Raw genomic sequence first — 23,312 nt, 5'->3', positions numbered from 1 at the left:
GGTTCCCCCCTCCCGCCACACAAAAAGTGCTGAGGCTGTTGGAAGTGTTTAGTCTGTCTGTGAACAATAGTTTTAAATAGAGCATGATGAGTATTTGCAAAGAAAAAAAGAAAATAGAGACACAAAGCTTGGGGCATTTTAAGGTATTAATAGCCAATATCCACCAGAGGGCAGAGTGTTTGTGGGTGACCTTCAGTCAGAGGCTCAAGGCTCAGGATATCAGGAATGGCAGAGTTCGAATTCATCACTGCTGGGTGAACAGAGCAGTCAGGGCAGGAAAACCACATCAGGCGACAACAAGCTCTGGCAAACTCTCTTGGCTTCTGTAATGAAATACTGTGAGGTTGCAATCATTTGCAGTCATGCTCTTGCAGGGAAAGAAAGATGAAATTTCTTTCCTCCGACTGTTGGGTTTCTCATATAACCAGTGGGTTTGCTCCATTCAGAGCTCTTTAAAAGCCCAAGGGGCTTGCTCCTCCCACTCACAAGGGCTGTCGTACTTAAGTAACACTGTCTTCTGATGTGCTTTTTAATCCTTTCCATCTCTTGCTCACCTCAGCTGCAGTTTAACCTGCTGTACTCAGTTTGCCTCAACTATTATGACAAAAAAAAATCATTTAACACTGTTGCTTTCTGCAAAGATGGATTGTGAAATATTATCAGATAGCATATCAAACATTTTTCCAAAATTATAAAAATCAGTTCCACTCCTGCCTCCCTTTGCTGCCATCTTCAATTCTCTTTCTTAGGAAGGGCCATCTGCTGTAGGTTGTGGTTGCAGAGTATCAAAAACAATTTGGAGGGAAAATTCTGAAGCTGCATTAAAATTGAGGGGAAAATTTATAGCTGCATTTCAGTTCCTTCAATGGTTTTAAATATTGTGCAGAAATTTCTCCCAACTCACAGTATTCATATGTTTGCTATTTGTGCGGATAGTATATTGTGGAGAAATGGTTTCTATCCTAGGTGGGGAGTTGGGAGACAGGCTTGAGCTGATGGGCATTTGAGGATATGAGTGTCACTAGTAATCCAATAGTAATGGTAGAGGACAGTCTAGGCAGATGATGAGGAAACATGTTTCTTTGACTTGGAATCTACAGATGCTCATGATGATGGAGACCCAGCCTGATTATATCAATGAAGTGTACCTAGCAGCTGAAAAAGGACCCTACAAGGAAGAAGCTGAAGGGACTACAGTGAGTTCAGAGGAGGACAAAAAGGATGATCACAGGACTAGTGATTAAGTCTTACAAGGAAAGACAGATAAACTGAGTATGTTTAGCCTGGAGACAAGATGATTGTGGGGGACTATAATAGCACTTTTAAAATACTTCAAGGGATATAATTTATAACACTCAAGAAATTTAAGACCTGTTTTCTGTTTTCCCAGAGTGTAGGACATGGAATAACTTCTAAGTTATTAGAAGACAAAGACCAGTTAAATGTTGGGAAAATCTTCTTAATGGTAAGAGCAGTTCATCAGTGGAACCAGTTATAGGTAGTACTCGGGTTATGATGGCAATTGGGATCAGAATGTCTTTTTTATATATATAATTTTATTAAAAGTCTTGAAAATGAAGATAAAAACTAATACAAACTAATATAAAGTAAAAAGAAAAAAGAAGAAAGAATCCAAAGAGAAAGCTAAAAGTGCAAGAAAAAGAAAAAAGAAAAATAGAAAAGAAAGAAAAAAGATGCAAAGAAGTACAAATAAGTGGCTTCTGATCTTCTTTACAGCAATTATAAATACAATTATAAATTTACCTCTTTCTCTAAAATTACATCATGACTCTTTTCTTTCTATAATCTATCCTATCTAATCATCAAAACCATAAATCATAAGTTCATATTTTTCTGTTTTACGCAAGAAGTCCATAAGGGGTTTCTAGCCAGCAATAAATATAGATATTGTCGTTTCTCTGATCAAAGAAGTCAATTTGGCCATCTTGAGCAAGTTCCATTATCTTCACCAACCATTCCTCCACTGTGGGTAATGCCAAATCTTTCCATCTTTGTGCATACAGTAATCTTGCTGCAGTTATCATAATACAAAAACAACGTTCCATGACTTTTTTCCAACTGTCTGTCCATCAGTCCCAAAAGAAAGACCTCTGGTCTCAATTGTATATTAATCTTTAAAATCCTCTCGTATGTATTCGAATCCAAAATTTTCTAGCTGTTTTATCTGTCCACCAAGCATAATAAAATGTCCCTTCACATTTCCAACATAAATTTGAAGTCCCTTTGTACATTTTAGTCAATTTCTCTGGTGTCATATATCAATGGTACATTATTTTATAAAAATTCTCTTTAAGATTATAACACAATGTGAATTCCAATCCAATGGGAACATATTTTCCCATTGTTCTATCTGTATATTATAACCAATTTTTTTAGCCCACTGTATTATACATTCTTTCACTTGTTCTTCTGTTTCAAATTTCAGTAAAAATTTATACATTTTAGCAATTACATGTTCATCATTTATACACAATTCTGTTTCAAACTCAAGCCTTACAATGTTCAAGACCATAAACTCTTTTGTCTACTTTAATAACTGTAAATAAGAAAACCATTGGCAACTATATTCCTCTGCCACAAGCTCTTCTCTTGATTTTATTTTGTATTCCCCTTAACAAAATTCTAGTATCTCACAATAAGTTAGCCATTTGTGTTTGCCTATTATTTCTTGTCTATAAAATGCTTCTTGTGATGAGAGCTACAAAGGTGTTTTTGGGCAAAACCTGGGGTTTTTTTTTTTGTTGCATATTCTCAATATGGCACATCTAACATCATGATTTTAAAAATCCACATTAACCTTTATTGTACCACAGATACCCATGCCACCCAAATCTCAGGTCATGTCCTTCTAACTCCAAAAGCCTTCTATTTCTCAGCAGCATCCACTCTCATCCAAACCAAATGGCAAGCTGCAAAATACGATTTCAAATCAGGTAAACCTAATCCTCCTCTTCTCTTTCCATCTTGTAACACCTTATACAGTATTTAACTTGTGGTTTTTTTCCCTGCCACACAAATTTAGATATATCCTTTTGCCACTGTTCGGTGCATCAGTTGTCAAAACAAGTATTGTCTGAAACAAAAACATCATTCTAGGCAAAACATCCATTTTTATCACAGAAATTCTCCCCAGCAATGACAGTTGTAGTTTCTCCCATCTTAACATGTCTTTTAAAACTTCATTCCATGTCTTAACATAGTTATTTTGAAATAATATACAGTTCATATTTGTCATAGTGATACCCAGATATTTTACTTTCTTTTCAATACTGAAATCCGTTTATTCATCAGTTTTGTTTGATCCTTTATTTTCATGTTTTTTGTTACATCTTCATCTTCTGTTTGTTGATCAAACCTACTAACATACCAAATTCTTTTAATTTTCCCATTAATGTTTCAATTCCCTTTAAAGGATCTTCCAAAACCAGTATCAAGACATCTGCAAAAGCCCTTAACTTATAAGTTTCTTTTTAAACTTTACTCCCACAATCTTCTCATCTTGTCTTATATCTCTATTCAGTATTTGAAGAACCGAAATAAACAAGAGAGGAGACAATGGGCGTCCCTCTCTTGTTCCTTTTTGTATCTCACAAGGCTTTGTTAGATCTCCATTAACAATTATTGTGCTTTCTGTGAAGTATAAATCAACCTTACACATTTTATAAAGTTCTCTCCAAAGTTCGTATCTTCCAAAACCTTGAACAAGAAAGCCCAGTTCAAATTGTCAAAGGCCTTCTCTGCATCTAAGAAAATCAATGCGGCTTGTTTTTTATTATGTTGCTCCTGATATTCCAAGATGTTCAACACATTTCTAATATTGCCCTTTAACTGCCTTTTAGGTAAAAACCCACATTGAATAAATAAATGAATAAATTATTGCAAAATTACTTTCAGTAGAAGAGAATGTATGTAGCTCAGGGTTGAACTGTGGAGTCCATGGTGGCCTCTGAGCTTGGTTGTTTGCTTGCAGACATTTCATTACCTGACTAGGTAACATAATCAGTGTGAGTGAGTATGGGGTTTGCTTCCTGTTTATACTTTTCAGAGTTCAGTTTTCTTTTGGGTTCAGCTTGAGAGTTATTATTTGATTTGTCTGAAACCTTGGCAGATATTAAAATCTTGTTTGTTCATTAATCAATTTCATACGTATGGAAAGTATTGAATCATAAACATAGTTTTGATCCTTTTACTAATGAAAATCATACATTATTTAAATACTATGCCAAACTATTGTTTGGGGAAAGTAGGCCTCTCATTAGTTCTATTTTTAAAACTTATGTGTAACTTAAAAACTACTTTTTGCCAGTTTGTTAAGCGTAAATATCTGTTAACTGGTCTCTTTGGTCTTGATGTTGTCATTGTCTCTGAGATTTCACATTCATTAAGGATTTAGAAATTATTATTTAAACTATCTACATCGGAAGTTGAAGAAGTATATGTACTTATATGACCTTTCATGGGATCTGCATGAGGGCTAACAGGGCAAGTGATGAAATGTGTGTGGCAAGTGAGAAAGGGTATGACTTGCATTGTGAGATTACATTTTATCATTTTTTGGTATTTTTTTGGGCTAGCCACAGACGTTCTTGTAAATCAGTAGCAGGTTTTTAAAAAGTGGTGAACTCTTTTTATGTACTGTAGTACATAATTAATGGAGTTTCAAAGAAGGCTTAACAAGGATTGATTACAACTCCGTGCTGTAGGAAATGCAGTTTGGGAGTTGGAATATTAACTCTTATGATTTTAACTTTTTTAAAAAATTTAAAACTGAGATATATTTTCAAAAAAAATAATGACTATAGATAGTTGCTATGACTGTACAATTGATACTCAATATAATATTAATAAAATATACCTAGCAAAATAAATTGAGTTGTTTTCATAATATTAAAAAGGAAAAAAAAGAAATATAAATTTTTGAGCTTAGTAGCAAAGTCTCCACTATGTTACTGTTTATAAATATTAAAAAGAGAAAAAAGGAGAAAAAAGAAAGAAAGAAGAGAAAAACTTTCCTAAAAACAATATGGATAAATATTTGATTTTTTTTACTTCCCCCTTTTTTGTTCTCTAATTGATTTGCAGTACTTATTGGTGTAAACTTTAGAGACCACACTCTAAATGTTTGTCTTGTCTTGTCTTGCCTTGCCATGTAATGTGTTTATATATATATATATATATATACACACACACACACAGTATATAATGTGTTGTGTGTGTGTGTGTGTGTAATATATATGGAAGCCACTCTTTCTTGAATTTAGTTAAACTTCTGTTTTATATGTATTGTATACTGTTAGTTTTGCCATTGCTGCATATTCTCCAAGTTTATTCTCGTTGGTGCTATGTCTTTTTTCCAGTTTTGTGCAAAGTTTGTCCTTGCAGCCATAAGCATAAATCTTAATGAATTATGGCATCTTTATTGATATTTTCTGGAATTAAACCTAATTAAAAAAAAGTAGCTTCACTTTGAATTTAATCCCTAAACTTCTCTGAATAGTGCTGTGTATGTCTTTCCAAAACTTTTGGGGGGTTTTTCATGTCCACCACATATTGTAGACATTCTGTCTCATGGCATTTCATGCATTTATTACTATATTTATTTATTTTATATCCCACCTTTATTATTTTATAAATAACTCAAGGTGGTGAACATACCTAACACTCCTTCCTCCTCCTATTTTCCCCACAACAGCAACCCTGTGAGGTGGGTTGGGCTGAGAGAGCGTGACTGGCCCAAGGTCACCCAGCCGGCTTTCATGCCTAAGGCAGGACTAGAACTCACAGTCTCTTGGTTTCTAGCCCGGTGCCTTAACCACTAGATCAAACTGGCTCTCTTTGATTGCTCTCTATGATTGGTCTATTGGTTTATTTTGCCAATCATTGACAGAATTGTATACCATCTGTAAAATATTTTATACCAGTTCTCTCTCAAACCATAACTTGGGGTAAATTCTATAGGTTTGTTCCATTGTTCTTCCCATTGTTGTATTGGAACTGTTTTTTTAAAGTTTTGCATCCAATTTATCTTGCATATTTTTATTTGTTCTGTCTCTGTATCATATCTAAGTAGAAGTTTATATATACAACCTAAGAGGTGGTCTTGATTCTGTGTAAGCTTTTCAAATTCTGTCATTTTTCTTAGTGCCCCTCCCTCATTTCTGAGCTCAGTTTTTATTCTTGTGGCAATTTGCAGAATGTGTACTCCAGCCTTCACTGAGTAATTCTTGCTGTGCCTTTGATATATTTGTGGGGTCTGGGTGGACCATGCTTGTAATTATACTTTTTTACAGTAGATGTCTCCAGTGTGAAAGACATTTAGGAGAGAGGCTAATGGTGAAATTGTTGGACTTATTAGTTTCCTTGTGGAGTTCCATACTTTTATCAAGCTTCATCTTACAATGTGCCCTTTTAAGTTTTTATCCTCTTTTGTGTCCCTGTACCATAAATAGCTGTGGAGCCCATTAGCTAGGCCAGCTCCTTCCAGTATTGAAACTCTACTGTTCAGGGATTTAATCCACTCCGTTAACCATTACAAATGGCTTGCTCTGTGATTTTTTTTTTCCTTTCCTAGTGTTTTTCCCGCAGGTGCAGGGTCCACTTTTTCGGGTCAACCGAATGTTGAACTGTTGGTTGAGACAGGAATTGACCAACCAGCTTGTCGCCTGAGCCTGATGTCGTGGGCTAAGAGAGGGTGACTGCCCAAAGCCGGCTTTCATGCCTAAGGCAGGACTAGAATTCACAGTGTCCTGCTTGCTATCCTGAAGCCTTAACCACTAGACCAAACTGGCTCTCATACAATCTGAAATTTGGAAGAGCAAGGCTACTTCTATCTTTTGAGTCTTGTAAAATTTTAAGTTTGACTCTAGGTTTTCTTCTGCTTCATATAAATTTGCTAACAGTTTCTTGTCATCCATGTAAAGTTTTTTCTGGAATTAGAATTGGTGCCATTTGAAGCAGATAATTTATCTTGGGTAATACATTCATTTTGATACAGGTAGTCCTTACAACGGCAATTGGGACTGAAGTTTCTATCACTAAGGGATGCGGTCACGAAGTGCAACCCCACTGCTTACTGATGGCAATCCTTGCAGTCCCGGTTGCCATCTTTAACCGAATCCCACAGTTGTTAGGCGAGGCAAGTTTCTGCTGGCTTCCCACAACCAAAGTCAGTGGGGAAGCTGGCAGGAAGTTGCGAGTCCAAGGCCAGCAGGCAGGTAAGTGGCTGCTACTGGGTGGGTGGGAGTGAGGGGGTGTGCAGGGGAAGGTCAGGGAGGCTATGCTAGGGTGCGTGAGAGGCACAGTGTGGGTCAGGGAGGGTGCATGAGGGTGTGAGGGGATGTGCGAGAGAAGCAGTGTGGGCCAGGGAGGATGCAAGGGGGTGCATGAGAAGTGTGGCACGGGTCGGGGAGGGTGTACAAATAGCTGGCATGGCGCAAATGCAGAGGAGCTGAGGAAGGGTGCACAGGTGGGGGAGACTTACCCCAGTGACTTGCAACCTTCCCTGTCAGCATCCCCATCGACTATCTGAGGAAGCTGTCAAGGAAGGTTGCAAATGGCCTTGATGATCATGGGGCACTGCAACCAGTCATAAGTGCGAACCAGTTGCCAAGCATCCAGATCATGATCACGTGACCGCGGGGGTGCTGGAATGGCCAGAAGTCCAAGGACAGGTCATAACCACCATTCATTCAGTGCCATCATAACTTCAAACAATCGCTGAATGAATAGTCGTAGGTTGAGAACTACCTGTAATTGCAGTTGATCCTAACCAGGAAGGCTGTAAGTTTTTCCACCTTTCTGAAGCCAATTCAGCAGCTTGCTAGAACCACTGAAATGGAGCAGAGCTTATAACACAGCTTAGAAGCTGGCACAGAAAAAGAAAATTATCTTAGATAGCTTCAGTGAGCATGCCAGAGAAACACAGGTTATGGATCTTGCACATTCAGCCCTCCAATCACATGCTTAGACACATTAGGTTAAGAAGTAAAAAAGAAGCTTACTGACTTTATTCTTTGTTGCTTCTGCTATATCCATCTTGGTGGAAAAAGATGAAGTTCCTTTGTTCTTCTTTTCTTCCTAATTACATAGTTTGCCCTAAACTCAGCCCTACAGCTGCCAAGAGGTGTATGAAAGAAAGGGGCAGAATCCCTCATCAAGGCCCAAGCACACGGCTCTGATGAAGAGAGCAGCATCCATGCTGCCTCCCCCTGGGTGGAGAAGAAGGGAAAGAGATAAAACAGGAAGTGGGAGTGGCAACAAACAGTTTCCTCGGAGTTGCATTTTGGGCAACTTAATTTACATGTTAATAAGGCATGCTGGATTTGCCAAAACTTCCAACACTTTCAAGGTTAATTTCTTGCTGTAATTTGACATAATTGTTCCAAGACTGGCAGAGTAGCACTCTGTAGTTATTTATTCACCAAATTTGTATGCTGCCCAACTCCCAATGATTCTGGGGCTGGAATATTTCTCCCTTTGAAATTTGTGAGGGACCTACTACTAAATCTTTTTGGAGTCTGATCAAAACTGATCAGAGCAGTGGATGACACAAACTAACAGGATTGCTAATACTCTGGATGAAAAACAAATTATAAAAGATCTGGATAGGTTGCAGAATGAAGATTCATAGAAATAAAGGGTCAGTTCCTAACTTAGAAAAAAGAAACTAAATCCACAAGTACAGTATAGGATTCATAGTATGAGTGAAAGAGATCTTGGAATGGTAACTAAGTAAGAGTCAGCAGTGTGGCATGCCTACTAAAAAGGTTGCCTCAACGACAAGATAGTTTCCAAATCATGGGAAGTGATAATTCCATTCTATTTTGCATTGGTCAGACCCCACTTCGAGTCCTGCGTATACACACCACACTTCCAAATGATCCTGAGAAACTGAAACAATGCAGAATAATGCATAATCCTTGAATGTTATTTTTATATTGTATTGTATCCCACAAATATCCTGGGACTCTGAATACTTGCTTGCGTCCTAAAGTAAGATGTGGGATTGGTTAAAAAATATAAGCCCCATTTCAGCACCTATCTGTGCTTCTGAACATTTGCTTTAGCTTTACTGAAACAAAGGAAAATCAGCTGTATCCATGCATTTCATCTTGCAATTGTTGGTCAATAGTCAGCTGTACTGTCCGGATAAAACAGATTTATTTTTCTGTCCTCTGTATCTAATGAGAAAGGAAAACGTGTCTCCAAGTGGTCCTAAACATATTATATGCTTTACATTTCTAAGTCCATTACTCCGTCTTTATTCTTCATTATCCTTTTCATGCCATGACCTTATTTATGATCAAACTTGTGAAACAGGACCCTGGTTTAAAGAAGAGAAACTATAGGAGATACCTGCAGTATACTTCCTATTCTTTTATTAGACAAAAAAGAAAATAAGATGCAATGGTATGTCTGATGCCAGTTCATTTGTTGGTGAGCAAAACCAGCACTTTAAAAGATCTGCCCGGGTCTCTTAACAACTTACTTTCTGAAAATAAGAACATAATGCATAGGAATAAAAACTTAAAGGCACCCTTCACTTGAGCTCAGCTCCAGAGCTGAACTTAGTTTTGTGCAGGATATTTCTGGAATGGTTTGCCTTTGCCTGGGTTTTTTCTTTTTTCCATTCAGTCTACAGTTTTGGGATCTCCTGGTCATCTCCATCCAAATACTAATCAGGTCTGGCCTTGATTAGTTTTTCTAAGATCAGCTAAATTGACTAGGTGCTGATTGTCCTATCATTCTTGTTTTAAAATATTCCATCTGTTTTCAAATATTATTAACTTTTTATTTAATCTGAAAGCCACTTCAAGATGGATTTGGAGAAGGAAATAGTTTAAATAACTAAACAATTAAAAAAATTTAAAAAACTGCTTCTTTTCCTTCTCCATCTTCTTTTTTTACTAATTAAATCTAAAAGCAACTTACAAACATCTATTTTTCTCTATTAAAGGTATTGGGGATGAGGGTATGGCAGGTTTTTACTGCATTCAACGAAGTGAGTACATTTATTTGATCCTTTGGCAAAGAATTAAAAATTGAAACAAGTCCTCAGATCGAAGTTGCTATGCATGGCCTTTAAAACATGTTCAAGTACAAATTAACACTAATGTTTTTGTTCTTTTTGCTTTGCAGCCAAAACCGCCCAATCCTGATTGGCGTTATTCTGCATCTTTAAGAGCTGGAATGCAAGGGTATGTACTACTAGTGCTACACTTTTTGGCTCTTTTGTTGCTTTAAATCAGGTGTGACATAATCCCCAGGCAGTCCTCCTGCCTGTGCTTCCTCTCTGCAAAATCTAGAAAAACTGGAAGTGTGTACCAACCATCAAATTCAGTAGAGATGTCAAATTCAATGATTTGGAACCTTGCCAAGGAAGCTGCAGGGACTTTTCCAGGCAGTCTCCAAGAAAAGGGCATGATTGAATGGATAAAAAAAATACTCACAATTAAGAAATCTGAATCTACAGTATATGCTTCCTGCTGACTAACACTGAAGTTAACAGCACTGTAGGAGGAGAGCCTTGTTAGTCTATAGTGGCAAAAAATCAGATGGAAGTGCTTCTAGATGGCTTCTGAACAACAGTGATTTTTTTCTGAGTTTTAAATCAAAAGTAGCTACAAAAATACTTATCCTTTTTGTGGGGATCAATCCTGCTACATTTCAGATGAATAGCTTCTAGCGAGTTTTATGGAACATAGTGTTTAAAAAAATGGCACCTATTTTTATTGGGCAATTGTTACAAACATGACAAAGAGCCCAGAAGATGACCCACATTTGTAAAATGTACAAGCAACAGCTTGGTGAAAGAAGAGTGATTCTTTGTTTTTCTCTGTGTAATTTTTTTTATAAAAATAACAAGAACGATATCCTTGTGCTAGAAGTTTGAAATGTTTCAGAAGAGGTTTGAGGCTATGGTGTTTTAATGAATGGAAAACAGTTTTAGGGATTTTTGTTTTTGTGGTCTGACAGTTTCTATTTCTGCAGGCACACTAGCTAGGTCTCTGCCTTTCTAATTTTCTGATGAGGCTTGAGAAGGTTGAAATCTTGATTCAGCCTGTTTAATTGGAGCACCATTTAGTGCACTTCCAAATTCCTTAAAAGCAGTTTGAAGATGATCTGTCATTGCCTTTGAATCTCCCATCCTTTAAATGCTGAAACTGCAACCTAAACTGTTGCTGGTCCTGCACTGACAAAGATCCTTCAGTTCCATTCTACAAAACGAAAACAAAGTAAATTTGCTCAACTTCGTGTTGTGCGCCAGTTGCACCCTTTCCTGGATCGGGAAGCCCTTCTCTTAGTCACTCACACCCTGGCCATCTCCTGTATGGACTACTGCAATGCGCTCTACATGGGGGTACCCTTGAAAAGTATCCAGAAGCTGCAGCTGGTGCAGAATGCCGTGGCGCAGGTAGTTATGGACACCTCTAGGGCTGCGCATGTAACACTTCTGCGTGAGCTGCATTGGGTGCCGGTGTGCTTCCGGGTCCAATTCAAGGTGTTGGTGATGACCTTTAAAGCCCTTCATGGCATGGGCCCAGGTTACCTGAGGAACTGTCTCCTCCCAATTACATCGACCTGTCCCACCCCGTCTGGCAGGAGACGCATGCTACGGACCCCATCGGCTAAAGAATTTTGGCTGGCGGGGTTGAGGAGGAGAGCCTTTTCTGCTGTTTTCCCACCCTGTAGAACATCTTGCCCCGGAGGTGAGCTTGTCCCCCACTCTTCTGGCCTTCCGGAAGAGCGTCAAGACCTGGCTCTGCCAACTAGCATGGGGATCCAAGAGCAGTAGGCAGCCCTGGGGGTGGCTGGTGGTTTAAGGACGCTCTCCGGCTTTTAGTTTCCCTCTTTTATCTTCCATTTTTTGTACTTTTTCTATTTTTTATAATGGTTTTATACTTTTTATTTATAAACCACCTAGAGTCACTTTTATAGTGAGATGGTCGGTGTATTAATTTAATAATAAATAAAATTCTTGCACTCCCACCCTCCCCATTGTTACTGTATGCATTTGTCTGGTAATGTGGTGAAGGTGCTGGCCTAGAAACCAGGAGGCTGTGAGTTCTAGGCCTCCCTTAGGCATAAAAGCCAGCTGGGTGACTTTGGGCCAGTTATTCTTTTTCAGCCCAACTTACCTCACAGGGCTGTTGTTGTGGAGAAAATAGGAAGCAGGAGTATTAAGTATGTTCCCTGCCTTGAGTTGACCAAATATATATTTTTAAAAAGGTGGTATGTAAATCTAATCATCATCATCATCTAACTTTAAGCAAACTCAGCTTGAAACTGGAAACAGCTGTATTGGCAAATAAAGCAAATAATTGAATACTGACATTGATTTATTTGAGCACATATGTCCTTTGTCATTCATTGTGTGGCAACTAAATTGACAGAATGTTCATCATGTGTTCTCTCAGAAATGTTGCCTGCTGTTCTCTCTTTTAGCTAGCCAAAAACATTTATAGTTCTGTGTTGAAAGTTGCAACAAAATGGTATTATACATTACAATAAAATACTTGCTGCAAGTAATAATAGCATGCTGCAGAATGACTGAAGATGATAGGATAGTGTCCTATTATTTCTTTGAACAATAAGGTATAGACATTACCCAGATTTAGTTATTTCCTAGCTACGTGAGACATGCCACATATCATTAATGGAAACAAATGAGACCATTCCATAAAGATGTTTGTACATTATGACATTCCTGAGTTGACATTCCCATATTTGCTGCCTAATGCAAATGCTATATGTAATGAAGGCCAATTGATGTACCCTGTACAAACTTTTAGAATAGAAATATTTGATGCCTTGTCAATTATTTCACTGCCAGCACCATTCAGATATTACAGAACTCTATTTGCAAATTTTGAATCACTTTATTATATATTTTGAAAACATATACTAGAAGGATGATGTTATGTATAGCAAAAGGAACTATTTTGTTTTGCTGAGAACTATCTAATCATAACCTTACGTGATTTGTCTAGTGCTGTACACATGGAAGAGACAGGAGGCCTACGTGTTGGATCAGGAGGACCCGAGCAGCAGTGGCCAACAGTATCCAGTGCAACAACAGGTTAGGGATTAAAAGCTATATATGTTTCTAGCCTCATGTGGTGCGGAGTGGTAGGCAGCAGTATTGCAACCGAAACTCTCCCCACAACCTGAGTTCAATCCCAGTGGAAGCTGGATTCTCGGGTAGCCGGCTCAGATCGACTCAGCCTTCCATCCTTCCTTCCGAGGTTGGTAAAATGAGTACCCAGCTTGCTGGGGAAGGTGACGACTGGGGAAGGCAATGGCAAACCACCCAGCTCCATCGTCTGCCAAGAAAACGTCGCGAAAGCGGCGTCCCCCCAAAGGGTCAGATATGACAGGGGACCTTTCATACCACATATATGTTTCTATAAAGAGCACCCTTGGACTGACTTGGAAAGCATCTGCTTGTTTGCCATTAAATGAATAACTAAAGCAAAGGAACAGGGTAGGAGATAATAGGTAGCAGATACTGGCTGAGTGAGATCTAACATTCTTATTAGATGATAATTTGGGGAGATTCAGGGCAGGAATTATGGCTTGAAGGAACTTTTATGATTGGTAAACTTTTTTTGACTGTAGACCTTCCCCAATACATATACTGTAATTACAAATTAGCTTTCCATTTCTTAAATGTGAAAAAGAATATATTATTTTGTGAAAGGACCCAAAATAATTACTGCAGCTTGTAATTTATTTTCTTGTTTGTTTTATTAGCTCAGGTGGAAACATTTCCCTTGTCTTAGAAAAGATTTAAGGGCAAAGGAGTGTCATGTTACCACTGAAATATAACTTAGTTTGTTTCAAATAAATATTGGATCAATTTAAACATTCCTATCTTACTAACCCAGACCCCTTCTAGAACAGTGTGGGGAACTTGTGGATCTACAGATACTGTTTAGCTATCATCCCCATTATTCTCAAGTCATGTGAAGGTAGGAGCTGGAATCCAGTCACATGAGAATCATTGGTTCCCCATTTACGTTTCACAACTTCTGGAGATGATACAAACTTCGGTGTGTAGTTAACACTCTACAATGAACAAAATGGCCTTGATAGGTCATTATGCTGAAAATACCACAATGGAATTGAACAGAAACAAATCTGAAGTTATTCACTTAGTTTAAAAAAATATCTAATGCTCAGGTATAGGATGGAGGATAACTGGTTTGGATGTGTGGAAAGGATCTGGAAATGTACTGTGGTTGATCAAATGGAATGTGAATCAGCTGTGTGAAATAGCTGCAAAAAAAAGACAAATGCAGTTTTGGGATTCATCAGCAGAAGTATAATTTCCAAATCATGGAAAATAATAATTATTCTTTATTTTGCTTTGGGCATGTCCCATTAGAAGTACTGTATACAGTATGGGACCTCACATTTTAAGGAGGATTCATGCAGACTGGGAGGGGTGCAGAGAACAGCAAATTGGAAAACTGGGTCCAGTGCAGTTTTATTGATGAGGCTTTGTGCTTGGCATTGAAAGACAATCGAGGTAGGAATATGGTAGCATTCTGCCTCTATCTCAGCCCAGAAAAGGCAGGACTTGGAAAAAGAGATTTAGTTACAGGAAGACAAATTCCAGTTGAATGTTAGGACAAATTCCTCCTGTGCTGAGGTGGAATTTGTCCTAACACTGAGATGTTTTGAGAGTTGGAATAGGAAAAGGAAGCCAGTGTGAGGCAAATCACTTCCATCCCAATCCTAAAATCCCTTTCAAACACTCAGTCAAAAAGCAGTGATTTCAGGCCATGGGGTTAAGGATAGGATAGGAATGAAAGTTTCTTAAAATCCAGAAAAAGCTAAAAGAAAAAATATGTCAAAAAATCTTGGTCCCCCTCCCCCCCACAAATACCATGACCTCTGGAAGCAGCTGCTGGGGGCTGAATTACCATAACAAGTGATGCAAAGGTTCCATGCCTATCTAGCTGCCCCTTGGCAGTTCAACAAGAGAGAGAGGGAGGGGGAAGGGGACCATATTTTGAAATATGGTCACCCTGCCTTCTACTTACAGCTTTCTGTTTCCAGAAACACCTGCTGTTTCAGTTTCTCCTTTTTGCTCTGGTGGCCAGGTTCATGGACTCATATAATTGTTCTCCTTCAAATTAATATACAGTAGGTTATGTTTTGCAACAGGTAACTTTTCTGCTTCATGCAATTACACTAAAGCCAAATACTTGTTTTTATCGGGTCATTTCTGTTTCCATATCTATGTCTCATTACGCATTTTAATTGGGTGGTTATTCTGGCAGCCACAGGCAGCAATTCAGACCTCCAGAGCTATAGCTACAGGTGGGGACTGGAGACATCCCCCTGAATATTTTATCTTGCCTTCCTATTTTTTTTTCCAGTTTACTTTAGAAATTATAGGAAAAAAAGGTTAGATAAAGTAGTCTGTAGGAAAGGTGTTGGAAAGAAAAAGTCCTAACATGCTAAGTGATTCTGCTCGGGGGGGTGTGGCAAGGAGCAGGTGCTGCTGAATAGCCTTGCTGTACTGTAGCATAATGTAATGTGATTGTGGAGTTTGGCCACAATCACATTACATTTGCCAGCAGCTTCCACTGTGACCTGTTGATTGAGAGAGAGAGAAGGGAGAAGTAAGAACCCTGCAAGCAGTTTTGATCCAGTACTGTACCAGTTGGGGCTAGACAAAGTAACTGGGAATTTTTTTAGGAAAAAACAAGCCTAAATGTTCCAGAATAAGTAGGCCTCCAGTTAAGGGTTAATGTGCACTTTAACTTGACTTTGATAAGATTGTTAGCAGAAATGTAAATATCTTTACGTCCTGAAATATTTATTTTCATAGCACTCCTTAAGTTCATTTCACTGCTTTAGGAACATAATGCGTTAGCATACCTTGGATTGCTCATAAAATTAGTATTTTATATACTGTACATTAATTCAAAAGTATAATATAATCAAATTAATTGTATTTATTAATAGAATTTATTGTTTAAAGTTTTACAAATGAAACAATGAGCTGTAGAACTCTAAGAAACTTACCATCTCTTAATTGTGTTGGTGTGACAAGTCAGCAAAAAATAAAGTTGAAGGCAGAGGAAACCATCAACATGATAAAACAGTTATGTATTTTGGAATTAAACCCCTCCAACGGTGTACATTTGTAGAAGAAAAGCTGAGGAAATTGAAAAAATAAACAGAAGTATTGCTTAACATTTTTATTATGTTCTCTGTTCAGTCTCATTTTCTAATCTATCTTCATTGTTAGCAGTTTCTTCATCTTCTTCAACTGTGACTTCATTTTCATCATCTTTCTCCCCCTTCATTTATATAACAAAAACAGAAAATAAGAGAAAATAAAATCACAAAGAAGACTAAAAGAAAAAAACAATGTAGTAACAAGATAAATTGTATTTAATTTATACAGAGTTGGCAGCTTCAGGTCCCATCTATAATTGTACATATAAGGGCTTCTCCTGCATATATGCATATCTATGTTTTTTTACATAACTGTTTCAGTAAAAGATAAATATATTTGATCCATGCATAATTTACATCTACGGGCAACTAGTTCATAAGTCACAAGCCTCAGCCAAGCTCCCTGGGCAAAGGGCAGAGCCAGGGATGGGTTGCCAGGGGCCATAAATTTGTCCTTACATTGTTGAAGAACTACTACCTTGTCCCTAATAAGGATACTGAGAATCCATCTCCTTTGTCCAGTTGTCAGTTTCCATGCAGTAGGCATGTATAGGTAGTCCTTGGGTTAAGAATGTCCAGTTTACAGATGACCCATAGTTGAGAACTGAGCCAATTGTAGCAAATTTTGAGTTAAAGACACAACAATTTGAGTTAAAGACACAATGGTTTGAGTTACTTACACAATACTACTTATAGTAATTTAAAAGAATGTGTGCATCTGAAAATATTAAACTTTGTCTCAAAGTCTAGTTAATATGTGTAATTACTTCTTCACAGAACATATTAACTTTAGGACATTGAAAATATATGTGTTAAAAACTATCAACAATATGATGATTTACTCATTTCTTTTCTGTACTAACTTCATTTTTATGATCTTGCCATATTTCTGATTCTGAAAACTGAAAGTTTTCACACATGTGATGCCATTTAACGGTTGTCAAGCTTTTTATGCCCAGTTCTCATAGCCTTAAGGAAGTTCTTATGCCTTTAAGGCCAGGGTGAAAAGGATCATCCTAGTTGAGGTGGATGCTCTGTACTGTCTTGACCAGTGCTGGATTATAGCAACAGATGACACTATTTGATAGCTCAGGGTATCATTTTCAGGGTGTGAAAATGAAGAAGTGCTAAAAGGGAAGGTCTTGCTATGGAAAGTGATGTTTCCTCACAAAGAGGCACAAAATAAACACCTTCCTGGCCTTCCAAACACATCATCCCAGAAGATGTTGCAGCTCCAGAGGGTCCTGGAGGAATCCGATTCTCTAGACCCTGGCACTGATTGCATTGTTGATGATCTATGGTTGAGACAAGATCAGAGTGGTGCAACTATCGTGTTCTTGGTGTCTCAGCAGTTGTTTTCTGGACAGGAGGGACTGATCATAGTTACTCCTGTGTCATGTTCACTGTTTCAATGTACAGTATACATCGTAACGTTTCACATGCCATGGCGCTGATGTGCGTTTCTGTTTGGGAGGGAGCTGCTGTGAGACCTTGCATCAAGCTCTGTATCTATGTTCATTTCAATGGAATGTGTTTGGGTTATGTGCTCTGTTCAAGGACTTTTCCCGCAGACCATCAGAAGCCGTTAGGAGCACCTGGGATTGTGAGCTTGGGAAGATTCTATGGGGGGAGGGATCTCATTTGCACCAAGGGTTTTTAGTTTGCATTTGGCGCGCTTTTATCATTCTCAGCTTTCTCTGTGATCCTGCATACTATTCTTTAATAAATCAGATATCTTTGAATTCCTGCTCATGAGTCTGATAGTGTTTTAGAATAGGCACTCATTACATAAAGCTGAGAATCACCAAAGTTGTACCGTTAGCTCCTACCAAGATTAGTTTCTTGTGAGGGAAAATAGTTAACGATGGCCGAGTCCAAGCTCACTACCGGGGAACTTGAGGAGATGGCTAGCTTGATGCCCGAGTCGACGGTCAAGAGCAGAGAACTGAGCCTCACCCCAGAACCTTCAGATTTCCGGGAGGAATTGAGCTCCAGCCCTGAGGTGGAGGAATCTGACGATGGGGGAGAACCAGAGCAACCGGCACCCAGTGAATTGCCCACAGAGTTGATCGCCTGGGATGAAATAGGAGAACCCCAGCCAGGGACATCCCAGACATCCTGGAAGTATCGGTTCCCGCTGACCCCAGACGTAGAATCTACCACGGTATCAACAGAGAGACAGCCTAACACGCGAGGGAGAGAGGAATCTCAAACTCCTGAAAAGCTAAGAGTGGTGGAGGCCAAAATAGAATCGATGGAGTACATGTTAAGAAACCTGTCTTTGTCACTGGGGGGGCAGGGGAGGCGCGGAGGAGATCCCAGCTTCACACAACCATCCCCCATCCTCCCACCTGAACCGCCAGCGGAGCGGGGCCGGAGATGGCTCCGGGATGAATCTCCACCCCGCAGGGGTCAACCACCAGTGTCCCCACCCCAAAGAGGGAGAACTACTGTAACCTGGGGTCCAACCACTCAGGCAGCCACCGATTCTGCTCCAACAGGAGTGGGGGTGAGAGATTTTTCTGTCAAGTTTGATGGGGATCCAACCAAGTTATCTTTCTTTCAACAATGCTAAAAGTTACATGAGGCAGTTTGGAGCATACTTCTTTTCCGAAGAGGCTAAGATAACTGCCATTGCCACCAAGTTGAAAGGTCGAGCGGCTGACTGGTATGTTCAATTAAGTGAGTCTGACTCCCCTGAACTTGAATATTTCGAGGACTTCATGTGGGTGTTAAAGCTGCATTTTGAGGATCCTCTGGCCAAGGCAAGAGCTAAGAAGGCGCTGAAGGATCTTACCCAGGGCCAACTGTCTGTAGCTGATTATGCCCTGGAGTTTAAGGCTTTAGCTGGGAAAATCCCCGACTGGTCTCAGTCAACCTTAATAGAACGGTTTAAAGAGGGACTCAACCGGGACATCCTACGGTGGGCGTTGTGTAGGGAGTCCCAGAGTCATTGTACGAATGGATCTGTCTAGCCGGCAAGAACTGAGCACACCCAGCATACCTTCATGCAAACCAGAAGACCTGAAAAACCACCAGCCACCATGAGGGGACCCCGAAGTGCTGCAACTGCTGCCCGGCCAGGCTATAGAGCCTGGGAAGAGGAGAGAGATCGGTGCTATGCAAGGGGTCAGTGTCTATGATGCGGAAAGGAAGGGCATCGAGCAGCTGATTGCCCAAAAGCCAAGGCTGGAGATCAAGCGGGCAAGCTGCCGACCAAATCGCCCCCCCCCCTCGTGGCGGATGACAGCAGCCAAGGGTGCAGCCAATGCTGAGGAAGTATTCTACTTCTCAGGAGAGGCTGAAGATTACTCTAAGGAGCCGGCGGGAAACGCCAGCCACCTGCCTTGAAGAGCGCCTGCGGGCAGGTGGAGGACGATGGGCATGAAGATGCTATGGTGAGTGCTGACTGTCCCACTTTAGCAGTAAAAGTGAAATTGGGCTCCCACACAAAAACTACAGAGGTCTGGGCTTTAGTTGACTCTGGGTGTTCCAGGTGTTTAATTCACCCTGATCTGGTTGCTGCTTTGGACCTGCCTAGCTTCCCCCTACAGCAGCCTTTGATCTTCAAACAGTTGGATGGGTCAATGGCAGGGGGGGGGGCAGCAACCCATTTCACTGGAACTGTCGCAATGCAAATGGGCAGCCACCGTGAGACTTTAAAATTTGTAGTAGCACCTGTTAGCAATCCCTTGGTAATTCTGGGGATCCCCTGGTTGACCTATCGAAGCTGGGAACACAGAACTGTGACTTTTAAAGATGGGTTTTGCCAAGCCCCTACAGCGGAGAGAGCTTCATGTGCGGGGGTTGGAAGGGCTGCGACCGCCACGCCACGCCCTATCTTGGCACATTTAGAAGGCTTGCCCAATTGATACCAAGACTTTGCAGACATTTTTGGGGAAATGGAAGCAGATCAGCTACCCCCCCCCCCATCGGAAAACTGACTGTGCAATAGAGTTGGTTCCCAATGCTCAATTGCCCAAGACAAAAATTTATCCAATGACTCAGAAGGAGCTTGAGGCATTACAGGACTTTATTGACAAAAATCTGTCAAGGGAGTTTATTGAACCTGCAAATTCCCGAGTTGGGGCCCCTGTGCTATTCCGGGAAAAGAAAGATGGCACGCTTCGACTCTGTACAGACTATCGAGGGTTAAATTCCGTCTCAATTTGCAACAAGTACCCTCTTCCACTCATGAAGGACGTGTTAGCTCATTTGTCTAAGGGCAAGATTTTCTCCAAGCTCGATCTTCATGAAGCCTATTTCCGCATCCGCATACGAGCTGGAGATGAGTGGAAAACCGCTTTTAATTGCCCACTGGGTTCATTTCAATACAAAGTCCTCCCTTTTGGGTTGGCAGGGGTGCCCGGAGTCTTCATGCAATTGATTAATGAAGTATTACATGATCATTTGTTTAAAGGGGTCCTGGTTTATTTAGATGATGTTCTCATTTACACTGAAACCAAGGAGGAACACGAACGCCTCCTCAAACAGGTGTTAAACAAGCTTAGAGATGCCTAACTCTATGCCAAACTTTCCAAATGTGAGTTTCACAAAACCCAACTTGACTATCTGGGCTATAGGGTGTCTGACAAGGGCATTGAAATGGACCCTGCAAAGATTCAGGCGATTTTAAGTTGGGAATGTCCCCGCACCTGGAGGCAATTGCAAAGTTTCCTCGGGTTCAGTAATTACTATCGCCAATTTATCCAGGGGTTCGCTGAGATTGCTTTGCCCCTCACTGATTTACTCCGTACCAAGGGCTTGGGGGAGACACGCAAAGTAAAAAACCCTGGGGCAGTGCTGAATTGGACGCCTGAATGCCAGGCAGCATTTGAGAAGTTAAAAACCCTCTTCACTGCTGAGCCTATTCTACAGTACCCTGATCCTGAACGCCCCTTTGTGGTCCAAGTTGATGCTTCTGACTCCTCAATTGGGGCTATATTATTACAGAGAGATTCTGAAAATCACTTAAAACCCTGTGCTTATCTGTCCAGAAAATTTTCTGAAACTGAACGCTGGTGGCATGTTTGGGAAAAGGAGGCGTTTGCTGTAAAAACCGATTTGGAAGCCTGGCATCACCTCCTGGAAGGCACTAAATGCCCTTTCGAAGTTTGGACCGATCACAGGAATTTGGAAGCCTTCCGCACCCCCTGGTGTCTCAGTCCTAAACAAATTCGCTGGGCTCAGTTTTTCAGTCGCTTTAACTTCCAGTTAAAATTTATTCCGGGAAAGAAAAACTTTCTGGCCGATGCTTTGTCACGTTTACCTCAGGACCTTGACCAGGTGGCAGATGTGGTTGGGACTGTTCTCACTGAACCACAACTGGGCTTGGTTGCTGTCACTCGGAGCCAGACCCGTGCGCAGGCAACCCCGCCCCCAGCGCAGTCTGGGAAGCGGAAAGTGCAACTTCCTTGTCAGTTACAGAAAGACTTTCTCCAGGCGCTGAAATCTGACACTTGGTTGCTAGCTAATAGAGACAATGTTTCTTTTGAAGACGGTCTTGCTTGGGTGGAACACCGCCTTTATGTGCCTGAAAGTTTAAGACCTGTCATTTTACAGCGTTCTCATGATGATAAACTTGCTGGGCATTTTGGTTTTGTTAAACCATTACATTTGGTTCGTCGTCAATTCTGGTGGCCTAACTTGAGACGCAATGTAAAAGACTATGTGGCTTCCTGTCCTGTTTGTGCAATGTCCAAACGTAAGGGGGGGAAATCACAGGGGCTTCTACAGCCAGTGGCCAGCCCGTCCCGTCCCTGGGATGAGATTTCTATGGATTTTATTGTGGATCTTCCTCCCAGTCAGAAGAAAACTGTCATTTGGCTTGTAAAAGATTTTTTTTCCAAACAGGCACATTTCATTCCATGTGCATCCATCCCGTCCACCCCGCAATTGGCACACCTATTTCTCATCCACATCTACCGTCTCCACAGTAGCCCCTCCCGTTTGGTCAGCAACCGCGGGACACAGTTTACTTCCCAGTTTTGGAAATCATTTTTAAAATCGATTGGCACCAAAGAAGCGCTGTCCACCTCTGAGACTGACAGATCTACTGAGATTTTAAACTCCACTCTTGAACAATTTCTTAGAGCATACATTAACTACCATCAGGACGATTGGGTGGAGTTACTGCCTTTTGCTGAGGTGGCTTACAACAATGCTGTCCATCAAAGTACCGGGCAAACCCCTTTTCGTGTGGTTTCTGGTCATGATTTTGTTCCCATCCCTGTTGCCACAACCCTCTTCCCAAACATGTTCTGCCTCTGACTGGACTGTTCAGCTGGCTGATTCCTGGCCGATGATTCAACAGGCTTTGGCTGATGCCCAGGCTGCTTACAAGTTTCAAGCCGATAATCATCGTTCCTTGCAACACAACTTCAAGATTGGGGATCAGGTGTATCTATCTACCAAATTTGTCAAGTCACCACAGCCCTCAAAAAAACTTGCTCCCAAGTTCATTGGTCCTTTCCCTATTGTTGGTCTTATCAAGCCAGTTACTGTTAAATTGGACCTGCCTCACAATTTGAAACGCTTGCACCCTGTTTTCCATTGCAGCTTGCTCAAGCCTGTCCACCACTCCTCCCGCTGGCATCCCCAACCTCCTCCTCCTGCTCCGATCATGATTGACGGCCAACAGCACTTTGAGGTCAAGGAGGTCGTTGATTCTCGCAAGCTTCGAGGCACCCTCCAGTATCTGGTCCGATGGAAACACTTTCCTCATCCTGAATGGGTGTCTGCTCGCCCCGTTAATGCTCCTGATTTAGTTCACCGTTTCCACTTGGCTTACCCTTTGAAGCCTGCTGCTTAGTCTTTTCTTTCTTTTGCGGGGGTAGTATGTCATGTTCACTGTTTCTATGTACAGTATACATCATAACGTTTCACATGCCATGGCGCTGACGCGCGTTTCTGTTTGGGAGGGAACTGCTGTGAAACCTTGTACCAAGCTCTGTATCTGTGTTCCGTACAATGGAATGTGTTTGGGTTATGTGCTCTGTTCAAGGACTTTTCCCGCAGACCATCAGAAGCCGTTAGGAGCACCTGGGATTGTGAGCTTGGGAAGATTCTATGGGGGGAGGGATCTCATTTGCACTGAG

At 40.7% G+C, this 23,312-nt stretch overlaps 1 protein-coding gene across 1 annotated transcript in view; it reads left to right on the top strand.

Annotated features, from left to right (window-relative positions):
• Positions 1-23,312, top strand: part of LOC134494667 (uncharacterized) — an 84,457-nt gene that overhangs the window by 45,154 nt on the left and 15,991 nt on the right. The window contains exons 6-7 of the mRNA XM_063299914.1: positions 10,159-10,217; positions 13,011-13,099. Of these exons, the coding sequence (XP_063155984.1) occupies positions 10,159-10,217; positions 13,011-13,099 (148 nt within the window). The remainder of the gene's footprint in view (positions 1-10,158; positions 10,218-13,010; positions 13,100-23,312) is intronic.

This window comes from Candoia aspera, chromosome 3 (assembly GCF_035149785.1).
Source record: "Candoia aspera isolate rCanAsp1 chromosome 3, rCanAsp1.hap2, whole genome shotgun sequence".
NCBI lineage: Eukaryota > Metazoa > Chordata > Lepidosauria > Squamata > Boidae > Candoia > Candoia aspera.
The sequence above is the reverse complement of the archived record's forward strand: the minus strand, read 5'-3'. Positions and strand labels throughout refer to the sequence as shown.